This window comes from Schistocerca cancellata, chromosome 2 (genome assembly GCF_023864275.1).
Source record: "Schistocerca cancellata isolate TAMUIC-IGC-003103 chromosome 2, iqSchCanc2.1, whole genome shotgun sequence".
Lineage (NCBI taxonomy): Eukaryota > Metazoa > Arthropoda > Insecta > Orthoptera > Acrididae > Schistocerca > Schistocerca cancellata.
In genome coordinates, this window is record NC_064627.1 from 11,692,648 (window position 1) to 11,714,278 (window position 21,631).

General features: G+C 42.8%; 1 protein-coding gene across 2 annotated transcripts in view; it reads left to right on the forward strand.

Annotated features, from left to right (window-relative positions):
* The window catches only part of LOC126161305 (uncharacterized), an 847,447-nt gene that overhangs the window by 559,124 nt on the left and 266,692 nt on the right, over positions 1-21,631 (forward strand). For both annotated transcript variants that reach the window (XM_049917059.1, XM_049917060.1), the window contains one exon: positions 4,203-4,304. In XM_049917059.1, the coding sequence (XP_049773016.1) occupies positions 4,257-4,304 (48 nt within the window). In that variant the 5' untranslated portion in view covers positions 4,203-4,256. The remainder of the gene's footprint in view (positions 1-4,202; positions 4,305-21,631) is intronic.

Sequence of the window (21,631 nt, forward strand, 5' to 3'; positions counted from 1 at the left end):
TCAAACAACAGATCGTTTCTTGCTGTAAATACCTTTACATTTGGTGTGCATGAATGTTCAGGATCACTTGTGTGTTAATTACTACAGGTAGGTTGTCATCTGCAACCAAACGATGTTGATGAGAATTTTTTATTTTATTTTTTTATTTTTGTTTATTTATATTTCTTTATTTTTGCTGCGAGTTAACCTGTCTTCTAGAATCTAATTCTGTTTTTCGCGATGTTTTCGCGCCTATATTCGTTTTTACTTAACATTTTCGTGTGGCAAGTACCTCCATTCTCCGCATAATGCTGAGGTGTTGTGATGCACACGCAACAATAACAAGTATTTTTCACAAATAACGTTGTGAAACACTTTTCACTTCACCAGAATACAGTGTGATTGTGGTATGTTGTGTGTCCTAGCCCAGTCAGTGTTCATTTGTTCACCAGAGAGTTCGGCGCCAAATTTGAATATTGTCTGCATTTTATCTTTGTGTGTGTGTGCGTGTGTGTGGGTGTGTGTGTGTGTTCTCTGTGCGCTTCTTAGCTGTGTGTGTTGACTTTTATATGGTATTCCTTCTGTGTGTAAATGGTGTGTCTTTGCAAATTTTAGTTATCTATTTTTTGTGTGTGTGTATGAAGACTTTATCCGTTTGTGCTGTTTTTATTTGTAAAGTTCCTTTAATGTTTTAAATAGTGTGCCCTTGCAGAGTGTAGTGTATTCATTTAAGACCTGTTTTCCTTCTGCTATTGCCTTCTGTATCTGGAAGTTTTCCTCAATGGTCAGTTTGCTGTATACGCTGTTGCTGGGTTTTAGTATTCTTAGGTCTGTTTCTATTTTGGTTGAGTGGTGATTGTTGAGTACAAGATGATCAGCAAATGTGCTGTGGGAGCTGTTGCTTTTTAAAGATCTGAGATGTTCTGAATATCTTGTTTTGAAGTTCCTGCATGTTTGTCCTATGCACACTGACAGGCAAGTGTTGCATGTGAGTTCATATATTCCTGATCTGTTAAATTTGTCCATGGGTGTTTCTTGTGTTCTGATCTTTTTATGTGTTGTGTTCTCCGTCCTGTATCGTATTTGGAGTCCCTGTTTCTGTAATATGTTGCCTATTCTGTGAATAATCTTGTTCTTGTCAGTTAGGTTAACGATTCTGTCATGGAACTTATATTGTTGGATGAGATTGTTTTTAGTGGGTGTGTTTGTGCTGTTGATTATTCTGTTGAGTTTTCCATTTTGTTTCTCTCGTTTTTCTTGCATTACGCCTTTTCTCTCTCTGTTATTCCCTCAAATTGAGCTGGTGTTGTAAATTTGATGGCCAAATCCAAAAGTGTTTGGTAAAGTTCAGTGTTGAGCGACTGCTTTTTAGCATATAATGCCTTAATTTCTTGCTTTAGCCACAAAATCTCCACTTTCTTTGGTGCAGATGACATGCCATACACAGAGTTCTTGATATAATGTGGAATTATATTACCAGCTAGGCAATTTTTATTAAACTGTATATTGAGAGTTGTCTTCTGAAGCTTCATTAAGGTATTCCTGTATTTGTTGTAGAGCTTGCTGGGGAATGCCTGGCTGGGCGACGAAATATCCATCATTTTCATTTGCAGCTCCTTGTATTGGCCGTGTTTGCAGTTAAAATTGTTGAATGTGAGGTCCGCTAGTTATGCAAAACACGACGCTGATAAGAATTTTTTAATTGTTTTTATTTTTTTTTTACTTACGAAAACGTAAGTAAAAACCAATATAGGCGCGAAAAATTGAATTACAGTCTAGAAGATAGGTTAACTCCCAGCAAAAAAATTAGTAATAATAATAATAATAATAATAATTCTCATCAACATCGTTTCGTTGCAGATGACAAGCTACCTGTAGTAATTAACACACAAGTGATCCAGAAAATTCATGCACACCAAATTTAAAGGTATTTCCAAAAAGAAACGATCTGTTGTTTGAACTAAAAATGCTCATAATTTTCTAATCATTTAATGATTAAACAGAAATGCTGACATTGCAGAATAAATAAAAACGAAAACCCACTGATGATGGCACAGTGGTGCCAAAACATGTTTGGGTACTTAGGAAAACGGTGTTTTGCATAACTGGCGGACCTCACATCCAACAATTATATCTGCAAACACGGCCAATACAAGGAGCTGCAAATGAAAATGATGGATACATAGACAGATCTCCAAAAAAATCGTATGCGGCCTGCAATCAAATCAAAGCGACGTGGATCGCTGTCAGCAGGTGTCCTTTTGCAACACGACAATGCAAGGCCCCACACTGCCCGTACAACAATTGCAACAGTCACAGACCTGCATTTGGAGTGTCTTCCTCGTCCACCATGCTGACCAGACCTTGCCCCGAGTGATTTCCATATGTTTGGACCACTCAAAGACGCAATGGGAGCAAAGAAGTTGCGTTCTGGCGTAGAGGTACGCCACGCGGTGCTCGAGTGGTTGCGCGGACTACCAAAGGAATTTCTCCCTAAAGGAATTTATGCACTTTGTAAGCGCTGGAGGCCTTGCATTGAGCGTGGGGGAGATTGTGTTGAAAAGTGATACAGCTCTGTACCACTTCCGCGCAATAAATAATGTTTAAAAAAATATTTAAGGTTTTCATTTGACTCACCGTCGTATTTTGCTTCTTTTTTTCACTATTCAGTACATCTTCGGCACTCGGTCCGTCAGCCCTGCTGAGGCTGTCGGCCTGACGAGCAATAGCCGAGTAGCACCGGTACCGGTCGGATCGAGGGCTTCTCTCGGCAGCGCTGCACTCTGGCGAGGGGCTGTTTTTTGTCAACGAACCTGCGTTCAGCACCTGCCTCAGCTGCGACTTGTTCTGTACGGTCGTTCCAGTTGATTCGCTCCTTCCGCATACCGCCGGATACTTGATGGCTGTGACTCCGCGGTCCTCCGCGCCGCTCGCTGCACCCAGCGTCGACCCTGCGCCGGCCGCGTGTGCCTCGCTACGGTTTCCTGTCTACGACGTCGTCAGCAAAATACATGCAGTGTTTATCCTCCTCCAGACATTGTCTTAGAAATTGTTTCCAAGTGGCTCGTTGTGACATATCCGTCGTTCCATTCCAGTCGTCCGTGGATAATAGGTGCAGACGTTGCAAGAGGCAAGATTTATGTTGTTACCCAAGTGGTGGCGGCCGGGAAATTTACAACGTACGACGGCTAAACTTCTCGCACGCATTTCACTCTCTCTCTCTCTCTCTCTCTCTCTCTCTCTCTATCTCTATCTGTATCTCTGTCTGTCTTCCCCTTCCCGTCTACTTGAGGCAAGTAATTCGCCACGAGCTGTCAGCAGGGAAGCAGTCACTATCTCTGTACTCTTAGGATTCTCCATGTGTGTCACTTCATTTCTCTGGTCGGAATGTAAATAAATTCCAGGTTGGCTTGTTTTTTTTCCAATAGTTGTGTTATTTTGACAAGGGTGGGCAGTTAAGTGTATAGGAGATGGGGCAGAGGAGGGGGGTGGAGGGTACCTTGGGGGACATTTTAGTGTCGTAGTGGAGGAGGCGGATCAGCTCTGGTGCAGCAGTTCAGCCCTGGGGAAGGGATTGTGTAGCCAGGCTGCTAGCTTGATAATGTGCGTTGCAAAAGAATACTTAAATATACTGCTGTAGAACCAGCGGTATATTTACAATGTGCAGCCGAAATTTTTATAGGCCGGTACGTCGATACTTTTTTTTATACATGAAGGACCGATAACGACATTTTTAAGTATCGGTTTATCGGATTCCCGATATTTTTAAAAATATCGACAGCCCTAATTGTGAGCATTCCTTTGCAACGCACATAATCAAGCTAGCAGCCTGGCTACCCTCCTTAGGACAAGAATTAAAAGGGAAACTGTGCGCGTTCACGCTCGGCGATAACCGCTTTCCTAAAGATAGTAACTGCACGTAACTGGCGCAATAAAAGGTGTCCGATGGGTCCGTCGTTCGGTTTCGTCACGCATCGCATTTGTCCGGAACACTTAATGTCCACTTCCCTGTCTGTTCATCTCTGCCAATGCCAGTGACCTAGCTGCTGTAGTGTCAACATTGCGCGGTGAAGCAAAACGTTGCAGTTTCTGTCGATAGCGATTTCCCCTCATACGTCTGCGCCCACTGCGAGAACCGGTCGTGTCATTTAGATTTGTGTTGGTCATTTTGAACGACTGTTTTGTAAGAATGCTGACGCGGCGCCGCCCGCCGGCTGTTGCAGGACGCGGCGGACATGGTGTACGAGGTGACGCGCCTGCGGCCCAGCTGACGCAGCATGACGGGGCCGCGCTCCTGCCTGCAGCCCGACGGCTGCCAGCCAGAGGTCAGTACCCGCTGCGCTGCACTCTGCCCCCGCCGTACAGTCGACTCATTGGCTGTGTGTCGCCTAACTGATGGCAAGTACGACGCCTAATCTGAAACAATGTGAACAACATCGAGACGTGGTAGTTACGCAAAGCAGGAAACGTGTGGACGGGGCCTAACCAGTCACCGTTGGTTGCACAGAAAACACATACACTTTATTTTTAAAAACAAAACTCTCAACAACTATTTTTAAAAGATTTTTCCACACTGGCGGCTGAAAGCCTTATGAAAAGAATTGCAAGTTATTGTTGCCTGAAGACCACAAGCAATGTTACATACAATCAACGGCTGAAGGCCTGATTAAGAAAGGATTCAAAATTATTGGGGGCTGAAAGCCACAAGCAATTTTCAGAATACTCAACTCGTGAAGGCCTGAATTACAAGTAATGAAGGCAGTTGCATGTTAAAATACTAAAACCTTTTTAAAACAATGTTAACGAACTGTAATAGGCTATAGTGATGGCTGCAGGCCCTATTAGGAGAAAACTGAAAATAATTTGTCGGCTGAAGGCCACCAGCTGTGTTACAAACAATTAATGACTGAAGGCCGGAATTACAAGTGGGGAAGGCAATAACGTGCTAAAACATTAGAGTAAATTTTAAACAATTGTGACAATTTGTCCACATAAGATGGAGTGATCCACAGACAGTGCTCCCTGGATCGACCCGAGGAAGGCGACTATAGCTGTGTAAGCGGTGGGACAGGCAGGCAGCCGAGAGTTGGACTCACACTGGGGGGGGGCAGCTCGAGCGCCGACTCACCGACTAACCAATCCGCCTGACGTCCGATCACCAGTACAGCCGTGGAATATTTTTAGGCGACGGCGAAGAGACGGACAGCACCACGTCTTCAGAAACACACCCGAGGCCGAAGGAAACACTAGAACCGAGGTAGGCCTCCCAAAAAGATATGCAGAGTACAGTTCGAGAGGCTGTCAAACTACACGCCGTCGACACGACAAGGAAAGGTTCACTGCCGGAAAAGTGCGCTAACCTCCAGGGCAGGTAACTCGGGAGTTAGCGGCTACGAGGCAGAAAATGCCTCTGGTTGCACTTCACTAATAACAACTCTAAATCCGAACTAGCTTCGAGCAGTAGAAGGCGGCTAATAGCTTCTTCCAACCTGACAGACTCCACTTGTTGCGGTCGGTCTCACCGATCCTGGGAGCAGCGACACACAAATAACTGCGAGATCTCAGAGAGTGGAGGTTTCACTACTGGATAAGGTTCACTGGACTCGCGTGCCTGCTCCTCGCTGCTCTGTCCGAAGCCGAACTGCCGACACCAGAACGCAGGCAGCGTTTAAATAACTAGACATTACAAACCACACAAGATACACACGGACAGGCGAAGACAATTCCACAATGTCTAAGACCAGTCACTGTAAAACAAGACAGAGAAGCCGGAAGCTCCTGGAAAACCAAATGGGGAAGATTCCTGTATAAATCGTCGACTGACAACTTATTACCGTGGCGGCACTTCGACGAGCGAACACACACACACACACAGGTGAAAGTTGCACTACTCGAATATCACGGTCCATTCAACTAAAACTCGCTGAAAATCCGGTCCCTGACGTGGTGGTGCACTCTCGCGACCACGTCCTTCTGTCGGGACAGTGCACGTGTGTCGCCAGCGGTCGGGCCAGCACTGGCTGTCCGGACCTCGCTGCCGCTCCGTTCCAACTCGACCCGCTCCACACCCGACGATTACTAGAGGCCGCTCCGTGCGCGCTATCGATAAGCGCTGCTGCTGCCACTCACGGACATCCGAGGCGAGCAAACGTAGTGGCGCCAGTGAACACACTAAGAAAACGAGCCGCCACTATCGCTATTACAAGATGCCAAGCTATGAACGGCACGCGGCTCAAACATTATCTAGAGAAACGACAAAAGAAACGAGAATAAAATTTCATCGAGTGATGGTCGCGTCGGTTTTTCTGTATGGCTCGGAGAAATCATTGACGAATATCTCAGAAATACGCCTCTTGAAATCAGTGAGATGTTACATGAGACTGGACGGGTTTAAAGATGACAATGCGCGGAAACAATTCAATATTTTTAGAATGGAAGCTAGTCAGACATCAACAGAATGCTAAAAGGAAAACAACCAAAAGAGGTCATATCATACTTACTCAATGTTAGCACAATCGTTCGAAGGCCGAGGAATCGTTCGCAACAATGTCCTCTGTCACCCAAACAGGTTTATCACTTGCTCCTTGAAAAAAGAAGAAGAAGAAGAAGAAGAAGAAAAAAAAGAGGAAGAACTAGAAGAAGAGGAGGCAGTATTTTGTGGCAAGGTGAATATCGCTATATTGCATAAATGTTTAGGACTGACAAGAAGAAAAGACTCGGGTTGTGGCAATTTGGTGTCACTGGAAGAAGTATCAATAAAAAATGCAGGAATCATACTGATTCCACTAGTAACAACATTGGGTAAATGAAAAAAATAAATTTTAGCCTGTGCAAGTGATTCACTACCTTTCCTAAAATTGCTTTAAATTTTGAGAGTCAACAATTTTGCAGTGTTATAAATAAACTGACGAACATTAGTACAGTGCGATGTTAAGAAATTATGAACAGGGTAGATCTATATTGTTGTACACACATTAAAAGGATTAGATGTACTCTTATGTATTCAGCTCTGAAATATTTTTCTTTCCATGTGATGTGTGAATTATGAACCAACTGCCAACTTTCTTAACAACAGTGTAATGATAATTCAATTATAATTCTGAAACCAAGGCTCAAATATCTCTCCTTAGTCACTACTATTTTGCCAAAACAAATTCAGACTGTGTGTTTGCTCTGTACTAATATAGAGTCAAACCTCATCACCCCACGCGCTGATTACAGTAAACTAAAGTCCTCTCTCTCTCTCTCTCTCTCTCTCTCTCTCTCTCTCACACACACACACACACACACACACACACACACACATATATATATATATATATATATATATATATATATATATATATATATATAAAAGTTTTACTTGACAGCATTATTCATAGAGCTACAGATCTTCACTGCACGCGGCGTGATTCAACCAGTGTGAGTTTAGTGGTGCTGAAACACTACTAGGTGTGTAATTAACCTCACTTTCCTGTCTGCTGTTCCATCTATTGTGTTGGCGCAAGGCGTCTTCTGGTCTGGCAGAGGTTTCGATAGCAGTGTAAGCATTTATTGTTGATAACTTGAGTACAAAGTGCTAATGGTCCACAATAATATGTGTTTATTAGTTCATTACGAATCGGCTTTCGACTTTTTAGGCCGTTGTCAGATAACTTAATACTAAACAGGTAGCCCACACAACTTCAGCGAAAATTCATAGCTATACAAATATTGCTGTACAAAGATAAGTGACATTTTATGACTATATCAATAGAAAACACAAGTATAATGTAATACCTGAGGAGACTAAGAACAGATAAATCTTATATTACAGTATATTCAAATATTAAAAGTATGTGAATGTATAAGCTAAAAATGTTCTACAAGTGAGTAATGGCATAGGATGGACAAACTGGCGAATGCGATGAACAGTCCAGAAAAACGAGGGGAGGGAGGGATGAGAAAGAAGTCACTGAAATGTGGGTGTGGAACAATTATCACACGCTTATTATCTAACGGCGAGAGAAATAATAAATGGCTGCTGCTGCTACTTTAGTAAGTGTGAGTAACGCAAGTGTAGTTATTACGCAGCAAGCCAGGGTTCTTAGACTCGTGTTTCTTAATGGCCGTAATTTCAAGTAAAGTTAGTTTTCTGCTTTTAGTTCCTCTACGGAGAACATCACATTCCACATCGTATGAATGACATTGTTTCAGAACATTTTCAGCGAAGGTGGAATCTCGCAGTCTCCAGCTCCTTTCAGGCTCAGCCAGTGTAGCAGTGGTAGCCCTACCCTACCCTGCCCTATTTGACGTGCGTGTAATTTGCCAAACAGACTGCAGGAAATTTATAGATTCCCTTCTGTTATTAAGGTGGAAGGTGGGCAACAATATTCCTACTGTAGAAAGGCAGAGTATGTTTCCTGTATTTTAGTTTCCTGGCTAGAGCCAATGAAAAAAAATTATTTAATTGTCAGGTAGTACGTGTCCACAAGCAATGTACATTGTCCACATACCTAGTCCAGTATTGTATTTTAGAGCTTAGAGCTCCTTATCTGAAAATCTTTGCTGAGAATTATCCACAAACACTTCAGCTAAGAAGGGGCTCAGTGGGAGCCCATCTGAATAACTGTACAGAGCCTGCTGAAATTGGAAATAATTTTGGTTTAAGCATGTTTCAGTTGCCACACTTATATCTTCTCTCTCCATTGGATTTGTTCTAGTTTTATGTAACCATTCTGTTAAAATTTCCATCGCCTCTGCAACAGGAATATTAGAAAACAGGGTGCTAACATCAGATGAGACTAGTTTTGCACTTGGTGGAATCGTTGCATCTTGTAGTTCTTTTACTGACGGAAGTGAAACAGGTATTACAAAATTTTGGTTGAAATTTCGTTTTTGTTTTAACTAGTGGATCTACCTCTTTTGCTAATTTATGGTGAGGTGCTGAAGACACTACACGTCTTATGTGGAACACCTTCTTTGTGAACCTTACGTAACCCATATAATCTGGGTGCTATTCGATTAACGTTTGCGAGGTATTTGACATCACCATCAGTAAATATGTATGTGCAGATTTTAATAAGGTTCTTAACTTCCAAAGCACATTTCATTTTGAGATCGTTAGGTAACTGAGGGAACTCTACAGGGTTCAGGAATGTAAACATGTTTTCAGTATATTCTGATTTATTAACTAACACCACTAAACTGTTCCCCTCGACACCCTTGATGGCAATCGCATTCTGAGGACAACACGCTTTGCTGCCTACAACTAGCTTTGAACATACCTTTATTTACAGTTTTTGGTTCGTGTGATACCAGATGTTCAAATGGCTCTGAGCACTATGGGACTCAACTGCTGTGGTCATAAGTCCCCTAGAACTTAGAACTACTTAAACCTAACTAACCTAAGGACATTACACACATCCATGCCCGAGGCAGGATTCGAACCTGCGACCGTAGCGGTCGTGCGGTTCCAGACTGTAGCGCCTTTAACCGCTCGGCCACCCCGGCCGGCGATACCAGATGTTTCGTAGGCACATCATCTCACAAACAATATTCTAGATCAACGTTCAGCATGTCTAGCTGTTTTTCGGAAAGTTACCATTTCGGAGCATATTTAATTCCCTTATTTAAAATTTGTAATTCTTCAGAAGAAAAATGTAGATTTGATAGGTTAATGACACTTGAATATAAAGTACTAATGTTTCACAATAATATTTGTTTAATAGTTCGTTATGAACTGGCTTTCAGCTTCTTAGGCCATCGTCAAAAAACTTAATACTAAACACAAGTCCACACAACTTCGATGAGAATACATACCCGTACAAAGATTGCTGTACAGAGATTGCTAACTGACAACATACTCAGCAAAAAGAAGAGACAGAGGATATCGGCACTCCTTTATCCACCTCAAACAGCTCTTAAGAAATAGGCCCCCGTGGCTTAGCAGGTACTAGCCAGGAAACTAAAATACAGGAAACATACTGTGTCTTTCTACAGTTGGAATACTGTTGCCCACCTTCTGTTCAGATTCCACCTTTAGAACAGAGAGGAATTTATAAAATTCCCTGCAGTCTGTGTAGAAAATTATATGCAGGTCAAATAAGGTAGGGCTATAACTGCTAGACTGAAAGCATGAAAGGAATTGAGACTGGGAGATTCCACCTTTGCTGAATTTGCTCTGTAGCAATGTCATTCATACGATGTGGAATTTGATGTTCTCCGTAGAGGAACTAAAGACCAAAAAACTAACATTACTTGATATCACGGCCATTGAGAAACACCAATCAAAGAATCCTGACTTGGTGCGTAATGACTGCCCTTCCATTTCTCGCACCTAGACCGAGATGCGGTGAAAGTGAGGACGTGCTTGCTTATCTTCTGGTTCGCAGGGAGCAATTTGTACATGGAGTCAAGTATGCGGCAACAAGAGGAATGTAGGAAAACGATGACATCGAAGCGAGAGGAATCAGGAAGGTAGTCAATTTTTTTCTCTTTGAGTTTGTATTATAGTGTATGTCTACTAAGGTGCAGTGATACACGCGAGTTGAATACTGTATTTGATGCTTTTCAGGAAGACAGAGAATCATTCACGTCTAAACTTACTCACATATGTGTTAAAGGATAACAGAGAGTGTACGGGATGATCGACAGAGATAGAGCTGTAACTAGGTACGATTTAAACGTTGACTCATTTATTCTAGAGAAGGACAAGTTGATGAAGGTCAATTTTTTTCAGTGTTCTATCTGGATGCTTTAGTCACGTGATATAGCCTGTGTTCTAGCCATATGCAGCTACAGTGCTTTACACATGATAGACTGGATGATTTTCGTAAATATGTGTCGAACTACGTTGTGTATAAATATCACTCCGTTCTTGTTCTTCTTAACTGTATGCTATTAAATTAAGGCACTTTGAGATCTGTTACTATAGATCGATATGGTGTGCTAAGCTCAAATACATGGTTACATCTCGAGAAATGTGGTGCACTTGGAGGGGTTAGGCCTAGGAAAGCTATATTCAGACAAGAGAGGTGAAGTGTAGCTAGAGAGGTGAAGTGTAGCTAGAGAGGTGAAGTGTAGCTAGAGCTGAAGTGTAGCTCGGTTGATGATTAATTGGGTAGCGATGCTGCGGGGGAGAGTGGTCAATGCCGAAGTGAGAATGGTCTTTTGACGTAAGAGGGCGAGATTGCTCTGTGACCGCCATAGGCAGAGAGATTGATCGAGTACTATGTGCGAAGTCTTAGAAATATGTATATCATTGTCTGGTATACTTTGATCGTTTTTATGTGTTCGAGAATTAAGTGTGAATGGACGTACTGAGCAGTCATCTATCAATGCTCGCAATGATACTTGCAAAGTAGATGGCTCTGAGCACCTATGGGACTCAACTGCTGAGGTCACTAGTCCCCTAGAACTTAGAACTAGTTAAACCTAACTAACCTAAGGACATCACAAACATCCATGCCCGAGGCAGGATTCGAACCTGCGACCGTAGCGGTCTTGCGGTTCCAGACTGCAGCGCCTTTAACTGCAAAGTAGAGGAGGTATGGTTTAGCTAGGACACTGAAATAAGGAAAACATGCTGTCACATGATTGGCCAGTGTGCTCTATTACGATGACAAGGTGCGCGTCGGAATATTGTTATCATTGGTTTGTATTTAAGTATATAATATTAAATGCCCTATCCTCAGTGAGAGGAGTGTGTATGTCGGTAAAAGTATTTGCTTATTTGACTACATGTGTGCGTAATTTAGTACATTTAAGTGTTCACCGAATATGACTGTCTGTGGAAAAAGGAATTATTATGTTCTATTGAGCATGGTTGTATGTGGGGGCACAAATGCCTGTTCAAAATTATTGTAACAGCGTGGGTGGCATATAAGTAGAACAATATCTGTGAAAGCGTGTGTTGGAGGAGTGAGCGAGTGGATGACACGACTCATCTACGACTGTATCATTAGGACATGTAAATAAATGTCGGATAATCTAAATTGAGGTCATTTTTTCCTTTATAATCATTTGTATGACTTCATGAATACTCACCTATGCTTAGAAAGTGAGTTTTGCTAGAATTGTCGGCACGGCGTGAATGACAACGGGTTCGCTGGCTGGGGGAGACACTGTTTACATGTCGAGTTGGAGATGCAAGGGGGAGATAGAGATCAGCGCTATTCAGGAATCTGTCTGTGTAGTGTATGTGGTTAGACAATAGCTGGAGAGCAGGCATAGAGAGAGCCCACTTCGGCATGCTGGTCCTGGGGCTGAATGGGCGGCTGTTTAGATGGACAGTTATGTGGCTTTGACATGCCGCCGGCGGCGCTTGCATTTCAGGCGAACGGTCAAGGCAAGGTCCTGTTGCAGTAACTGAGGTCATTCTGTTTGTAGACAGGCTGCAGAAGGTATTTGATATGTCTTTCTCTGACTTAAATTGCATATATCCGATGCACAGAGATCTGGAAATGGGATCAGCTGAACGATGTGTAGGGTGTGACTAAAGCCAAATTGGAATTTTAATGTAGCATGCAGGTTCTGGAAAGGTGACACGTTTCGCACTGGGTGCAGCCGTCTTGAATAATGGTAATTGCGTAATCAACCGACGTGATGACAGAGCACTCTGGTGGTTGTCATAGGAGCTAAACACAGTTGAACTTGGAGCCATTTTTGTTAGGTAACATGATATAAATAATAATAAATGATAATAAATAATAGTAAATGATCATAAATGATAATAAATAACTCGAGCAGCTGTCCGAATGCAGAGACCTGTTGGAGTGTATGGATCTGTAAGAGCGAACTTTGATGTCCTCTAGTCGACTGAATAGCGAAGTAATAGTATGTGTTGGGCGGCTTTGGTGATCAAGTCAGAATTTGAGAAGATGATTGATTTGGGTTGGAGTGTTATTAGATTGGATGTAGAGTGTTCCGTTGACTACTTCTGCACATTTGCTTCCTTTATTTAGCTGAGTGAAGATCGATTGTGGTGTGTTGGATACATGCTTGTCTGTTCTCTAGACCTGGGACAGACCTTAGTTGACGTGTAAATTATAGCCAAGATCTCGAAAATGTTACATGACTGAGACCAGTATTCGAGAGTGGAAATATCATTTTGCTTATGTTTGTTTCTAGTTATTCAGTGGTTTAAAGGATGCCGTACTTAGAAAATAAATTGGTGTGTTCTTGTAGTCTATGAGTGTGGATAAGTTCGTAGAAAAAAGCGAGCTGGGGAGGAAAAAGAACAGAGAGTAACGCATTTGTGTTGAGGGGAAGCGATCGCCGAATTTGTGGAACAGTTCTGAGAGGGACTTGATGTAGAAGGGCTGATTACCGCTGAGTGTGGCATGTGTAGAAAGAAAGAGCAGGTCACAGTGCTTCCTTAGGAATGTAGTGGGTATTGTAAAGTTAATGTGGCTTACATTGTGTAGGCTTTATATATAGTGGATTGTAAAGTTACTGTTGTTTATGTTATGGGATGAGTAGAGAGGATGTGTGTGTGTGTGTGTGTGTGTGTGTGTGTGTGTGTGTGTGTGTGTGTGTGCGTGCGTGTGTAGATTGAGGGGGCTGTGGAGGTAATTTAGCGATCTCTGTAAAAGTAAGCACAGGAAGCCTCAGAAAGAAAAGCAGGATGGTACATTGATAACGGGTCCTTAGGAAATTAGGCCAGTAAATTCGATAGGAAGGAATAAGAATGATTAATCGGTTGTGCTAGGATATAGGAGGGTTGAGAACATGTTGAGAGCTGGAAAGGTAGGAGGTGGGGAGCGCATTCAGTATTATTTCGGTGAACAAGTTCTGTTAGGGTAAAAATTTGAATTTACAAATAAGCTGAGAAAACACGAAAGCGAGCGTTAACTATTTTTGGGGGGCACTATACAACTTCGGAGAGGTTGACTGGGCTCTTACTTTTTTTAAAATTTTCAGATGATCGTTATAGATTGTGAGTGGAGAGAAGCACTGGGATGTGTGCGGATGGTGTGTGTGTGTGTGAACTCGCTTTCGGCTATTCTGACAACAGACGTGAAGGTGGAGATGTGTCGCATATCGGCCGGCAAGCAATGGAATGCGGCCTTAACTTGTGTGTTGGACCGCACTGAGTCTTGGACAGTCTTGTTCGGCGTGTAGGTGATATGAGTTTCTCAGGTGTTAGGTGTGAATGCGGCTGTCATCAAGTCATGTTTGAGGGGTCGAACAGAGGCCTTTGAGCGAATTGAGAGACGTCGGACGTGTGACTTAGTGTGGGACAGGCTGACTGCGCACATCTGTTGAGTTATTTTGCTATGCGTTATTTGGACAGATTACGAGTACTGATGATGTTTACAGTTATGTGTACTGCATTATTTAGGAGCAGTGTGATATTGTGCATTGAAATTAGGAGCTGTTTGCGTGTCTGCCAACTGTGCAACATGACACCAGGTACATCAGGGCGGTGTTTTTTGTATGACAGTGATAGGTATACTCGATGCGGAAATAAAATGTAGGTTAAGTATGTGTGGGACGATATCGAATATGAGAGAGTTCGAGTTGGTTGCTATTTTTTCTGCTTGGAGGGTTTGTTAGATCGAATTGCTGAGGCGAGTAGCCATGAGAGCACGAGGGATGTGATTGCAGCATATCTCCGTCTCTCAGCGATTAACTAAAGATGGGGCGAGCTATGTTCTCGGCTTAGGTACTGGGGGTGTGCTCTGGCCATGTGCTAGACCGTGTGGATTGAACAACAGTATTAGGGTCATAGTTTAGCTAGAATATTTATGGAGGAGTATGTCCGACGCGAGTATAAAGGTCCAGACTGTGATTTGCGTGGTCTCGCGCTCGTGGTGTGTGAGAGAGGCAAAGCAGACGATTTTGAGTCATCGCAGGTGACTTACGTTAGTGGCTTCGTTTGCCACAATTTTCTTGTGTTTGGTAGCGAAATACGAACTGACCATCAGAATTGAAGCTTGGCTTATTTGTATAGACAGGATGTGATATAAGTTAATGTAGGTTAGTACACGTTAGTGGACGTTAGTAAACAGAAGCAAGCATTAGTACATGTTAGCCAACGAACATGGGTCAGTAAAAGGACGTGGTGGTCAGTAGGGACTTTAACTATTTCATTTAAAGTCCAGGTGGGTGTGGCAGTGGTGAAAATTGATTCCAAGTCTAGGTAGACATGGCAGTTTTCCGCATCAGAGAGGTTAATTAATTGATCAGTTTAATTAAATAGTCATGCGGACTTTGTTACATTCACTTGCGGAGGTACTAAGCTAGGTGCGCGCGATGGCTCATGTGTACAGACGTGTGTTTTCGCCGAGATCCTGGATTAGCTAATCGAAGCATGTGGGCTGAATAATGAGAATCAGGTGATCAGTTAACTTAGTGAGAGCGTTCTTTGTCCGACAGAGCCACGTGGTCGATCACGCGTTGTGACGTCAAGGAAGTTTCCAACTCGGTAGAAAAAACATTCCAGTTCGAGCGTGTCGGTTCCTGTCTATCGGTCTCGAATTGCAAAGTTTATGGGAATGAGGGTGTCCTTTGTGCTCCATCACACGTGCTGGTGGCGCGGTATGTGGCGTGAGGGTGGTTTGGACAAAGCAAGCGTGTCGGTTCCTGTCCGTCGGTGCTGGGAATTTGCGAACTGTAGGACCGATATAGCTTTTAGCGTATCACGTGATAGAACTTTCCAAACATCTCGGGCGGTTGTGTGAGGTAGGTATCGGCAGGTTCGAACCTCTACAGAAAAATAAATTTGGGCTGGAACGTGTCATCTGTCCAGCACGTGGTCGACAGGTTCCATCCTGTCCAGCGTTAAGTGCTCGCGGGCGCGGAAAGATGTTTATTTAGCTGGACTCTACCGTTTGTGGCTGGACCCTGAGGCGCCGCTCGCCGCCTACCTGGCGCGCTGGCCGGGTTGTGCGGGCGCCGCTGGTCGCTTGACGTCAGCCAGCCAGGGAGCGGGCTCAGCCGGCCGCGCGTACGTCAGCTGCGCTCTGGAGTTCGCCGTGTGAGCATGGAGAAGTCAGTTGGGACACGCCTGCATCACCGTAATGCCTGAAAGAAAGTCATTTCCCCACCTGGTGACTTACGTTAGTACAAGTGGCGCGATTTTAATAATTTAGCGGGGGAAGCATAAGTGACCGCGAAAATTCAAACTTGGTGGACGTGAGGCAATTGGCTTTCTTGCCGCCATCTTAAATGACGTCACAGCGACGTCCTCGGGTGGCTGAGATATGAACTAACACACAGTTGCACTCCAGACCTCGTAGCGAGCACGGTAGATGCTGCTGCGATCTCGAAGATGTGATGTTGGAGAACTAGTGATGACCGAACTGTTTGAAATAAAGACCTCAGTCCATTTCCCACGAATTCACAGGAGTTGACTTAGATTAGTGGAAGTGCAGTTTATTATTGTTATTAGACGAGATTTTGATAGCTTATGAGTGAAACAATAAGTGACTGCGAGAAAATTCAAACTTAGTATGATGAGGTGGTCTATTTAGTATGTGTGACCGATTATCGTCTTGGAATTTGAACTTGTGACCGATTTTTTGCTATAGTTGTAACGGAAATGGCTTTCTTGCCGCCAAAATCAGGCGTATTGAATAATAAATGATTGAACTTGGCGACATTTTCTATGTTAGTGGAGGTAGGCCAATAATAATAATAAATGATAATAAATGAACATACTGAGTGTTAGTTCACTACTCAGCTATGGAGATGGCGCCACGAGGGCGATCGCTGGCACTTGTCGGCACGTACCTTAGCGCCCGCTGCTTCGCTCGTGTAGACTGTGTGGTCTGCAGAGATTTTTTTCTTTTTCTTTAAGGATACAGGGTATTTATAAATGGTGGAAAAACCGAAATTTTTATGGCTTTATTAAATTCTATAGTTTTTTTCTGATTACATTGATATGTTCATAACAGGGTTTCAAATGAAAAATGATTTATATATACCAAATTTTAAAGTTACAGTCATGTGTGCCGCCACCCCCCCCCCCTTTATTTCTGTTACAGAAACCAGTATTATTTCGAAAAGAACTGTCAACTCTGTGTAACAGTGCAGATTTCTAATGTCTGTAATTAATTATCTTTGCCAGTATTTACTTTTGTTTCGCTGAAGCAGTTCGTTCACGTGTTACCTTATGTTTGTTGCCCAAGTGCTACATATATTTGTGGAAATACATATCCTTTAATAATAAATAATACAAACTATGCCACGCATCAAGAAATTCAATAAAAGGAAATTCCGTGGTTACCAGTTCACAAACAAAGCAAGCCACACTCTTGAAAGTAACCTACGTATCAGTTCTTCAAAGAAGAAACTCCCACATGGCACACCTTCTCGTGATTCAAATTTTTGTGTTAACAATGACGCTATTTGTAGCGGATTTGTTGTTGTTGATGTGGGCATCTTATCTTCTTTGATAAAGGACGTGGCGAAATGTAAACAATGTGATGGTGTAGACTGTTTGGAAATAACTGAACAACAAAGTGGCAAGAGGGGTTTAGCGTCAAAATTAGTTGTTCCTTGTAGATCCTGCAATAAATCTACCTCGAAAATGACTGATGCGTAATTCATGATTTGAATTTGAAATTAGTGGATGCAGTGCGTGCAAAAGGAAAAGGAAAAAAGGCTGCTCAAACGTTTTGTGGTTTTATAGGCTTTCCTTCTCCTCCCAGTAGGTTCAGCAAGTACATAAAAATACTTTTAGATGCCTTGACGTTTGTGTCTAAAGCATCTATGAAACGTGCAGTAGAAGAAACTGCAAATATTAGTGCGCTTGATGGGACATGGCAACGTCGAGGACATCGTTCCTTGGATGGTGTTGTAAGTGCCACTTCTCTGGAGAATGGAAAAGTTGTTGATAATGAGTACTTATCTAAGTACTGCCACACCTGTCGCGGTAAAACTGAAGGACATCAGTGTTCTAAGAATTATGATGGTTACACTGGAGGTATGAAGTGTGATGAAGGTCTAAAAATATTTCAGTCGTCGGTTGCCCGTTTATAATTGTAGATATACGAAGTACCTAAGCGATGGGGACTCTAAAGCTTTCAGTAAAATTAATGAGTTAAATGTTTATGGTGATACCTTGGTAACAAAACTGGAGTGTTGTGGACATGTGTAAAAGAGGACGGGTTCTAGATTGAGGAAGCTACGAAGACAAATGAAAGGAAAGTTGCTATCTGATTTAAAATCTTTGTCTGGCCGAGACAGATTGACAGAAACTGAAATAGACCTTCTTTAGAGTTATTATTGACTAGCCATTAGACGAACTGCACCAGAGAATGATGTTACAGGTACGAGAAAAGCTGTATGGGCCGCCTACTTTCATAAGTTGTCCACAGATGACCACCTTGTTCACGGGCTTTGCCCTAAAGGAGCAGATTCTTGGCGTGGTTACCAAAAAGCGAAAGAAAGTGATCAAATACACCGTCATAAGCATTCTCTTCCTGCGCTTTTTATAATGAAATAAAACCAATTTTTAGAGACCTGAGTGACCCTGTTTTCTGTAGTACATGTCTTCATGGGGGCACTCAGAATACAAATGAAAGTTTCAAACATTGCACATAGGAAAGATTACCCAATAATGTTTTTGTATGATTATATACAGTAGAAGTTGGTGTACTAGATGCAGTGATATGTTTCAATGATGGAGTGATAGGAGGAACTCATGACAAATTTAGGCATAAAATGTGGCTCTAATATGGAAGATCAATTGCTTGCGTGTGACAGACAATGGGTACATGAAGCTGAAAGATTCGCTCTTCATGTTACCAAACAAGCAAGAAGTGCTAAAAGCAATGCCAAGAGGAAGCTTGAAGATGAAGAAATGCTGCAGGATGAAGGCTATGCTTCAGGAATGTTCCGAGGCACAGTTTAATTGGACTCATTTCTTCATTCGCAATTTCCCGCAAGTTGTATTTTCCGGAATTCAGGTACAAATATTTCGTAAAGTTCATAAACCACTGCTCTAATTTTTTCTATAACTTGCAATACCTTTTTGGAAAAAAAAGTATTTAAAAAGGCTCTATATTCCGACATAATTGTCATACAGGAGTAGGACTATAATATAAGTTAAATGTTTATTTCACATCACAATAGTGAAGCCATAGTCTTTTGTAAAGAAAAATTTCATGTACTGTGGCTTCACTAAAGTGGCTTTGAGCACTATAGGATTTAACATCTGAGGTCATCACTCCCCTAGAACTTAGAACTACTTAAACGTAACTAACCTAAGGACAACACACACATCCATGCCCGAGGCAAGATTCGAACGCGCGACCGTAGCAGTCACGCGGTTCCGCACTGGAGCGCCTAGAACAGGTCGGCCAGTGGCTTCACTATTCTAGTGTAATACAAACATTTAATTTAAAAAGGCATCTGGAGGACTGTGAAACCAAAGAACCAGTACGTGTTGTTGCGCCTTCAGAAGAAAAACAAGTTGGTTAAACTCAAGAATGCTCACCACCAGGGGCGATGTCCATTTGTTGTTGTATCACCTTGCAATTTATGTCTTACCCGCTATGTATCTTACACTGGGAATAATCCTGCGGTTTGGTTGCTCAGTGAGATTGAAAATCTCTCATGGGATGTTGATAGGTTTTAAAGCGCCGACATCCGCATGACTGAATTGGAGGAGGATAAAAAATTATGCAATGATACGGTTAACTGTCATATGTGTGAGCTGCCATTGGATTGAAAAACTGGAACTCCCTATAGAGATCACTGTCACCTTACGAGGAAGTTCTGCAGTGCATGTGACTTGAATTACAAGTTATCACAACACAGTCCGTTTTCTTCCATAATTTAAGCAAGTATAATGACCATTTCATGTATATCTGGTGAGAATTCAACGTTCCCAGTTCGTGTGAATATGCAAGTCGGTGCATGGACACCAATGTGCACTTGCTTTCGGATGTTGTTGAAAAGTTCTGGAGTGTATGCATGGCCGTGTACTCTCTGGACCCCTCCTTTTAATACCCGGCACCTAGATTGTCCTGCTCAAGAAAATAAGGCGCAGCACCGAACTTTTCACCGATGCTTCTTCTCTATGAGCGCGGAATTCATGGGGGAATTTGCCAGTGTGTCCATAGACGCACCGTGGCAAATAACCCACATATGGGTGCAGGGTCCAAACAACTCTCGATTGTTATATTCTATATTTGGATGTGAATAATTTATACGGGCATGCCATGTTGCAGCCATTGCCGGTTGTTTGGTTTCAATGGGTCCTCGAAAACGAATTGAGGGATTAGGCAGAACAATAATGGGTCTGGCAGCTGATTCTGTTGTGCGGTATGTGATAGAGGCAGACCTCAAACACCCTGTTATTATGCATGAAATGACAAGCAACTTACTATCACGTGCAGAGCAAAAGTTCCACAAGGAAGCACTATCCCTAAACTGATGACCACTGTTGGAGGCAATCACAGGTTCATAATTCATTATCATAATCTCCAGCAGGGCCTCAGCTTAGGAATAGAGATAGGTAGAATCGCCTGGGCTTTCTGCTTCAGTAACTCCTTCTGTCTGAAGGAGTATATCGAATTAAATACTGAAAAGAGGAGGGGTGCGATTAGTGATTCCGAAAAAGATTTTTTATAAATCAGTGAATAATTCCATTTTCGTAAAACTATGGAAAATTTAAGAAATTAACGCTTTATTTTGATTAAGACCAAATGGGAGGGGCATTGAGGCATAAGAAATTGCATCACCAGGCCAAATTTTAAGCAGGTCATTATTTTCAATTAGAACGTTATTGCTGTGCAAATGTCGAAGATTTCAGTTGAGTTTACGAAATCTCTCTATTTAGGTATGTGTATACTGGGCATCTCCAAACTCCACGTGTACTGGTTCTACAATGAGTTTGCTGGCCAGAGTGGCCAAGCGGTTCTAGGTGCTACAGTCTGGAACTGCGCGACCGCTACGGTCGCACGTTCGAATCCTGCCTCGGGCATGGATGTGTGTGATGTCCTTCGATTAGTTAGGTTTAACTAGTTCTAAGTTCTAGGGGTCTGATGACCTCAGAAGTTAAGTCCCATAGTGCTCAGTGCCATTTGAACCATCTACTATGAGTTTGCTAAAGCTCATTTCGTGTAACCGAAGTTATGCTATATGGACACAGATAGCTTAATCTGTTGGGTGAAGAACTGCAATCCATATGAAGTAATGAGTTGTCACGGTAATGAATTCGACACATCTGGATGTGCAACCCTTAATTCGGCAAACTCACTCACTCACTAACACAATCTCTCTCTCTGTCTCTCTCTCTCTCTCTCTCTCTCTCTCTCTCTCTCTCTCTCTCTCTCTCATTCACACCATCAGAGTCCCCCAACCATTCTCGCACTTCAAGTAAAAATAGTGAGAGTGCAGAAGGGTCTCGATCCCATCTTTCATAACTATGAGGTGGCAATCTGACTTTAGACTGCAGCACAGTGTACATCTAGTGGCGTGATCGAACACTAGTTTGCTGTGGCATATGCGGAAGTGTCAGTGGAGCCCTGCGAACATTACCCTACTGGCCACGAGGAGCCGGCCGCGGTGGTCTAGCGGTTCTGGCGCTGCAGTCCGGAACCGCGGGACTGCTACGGTCGCAGGTTCGAATCCTGCCTCGGGCATGGGTGTGTGTGATGTCCTTAGATTAGTCAGGTTTAAGTAGTTCTAAGTTCTAGGGGACTTATGACCTAAGATG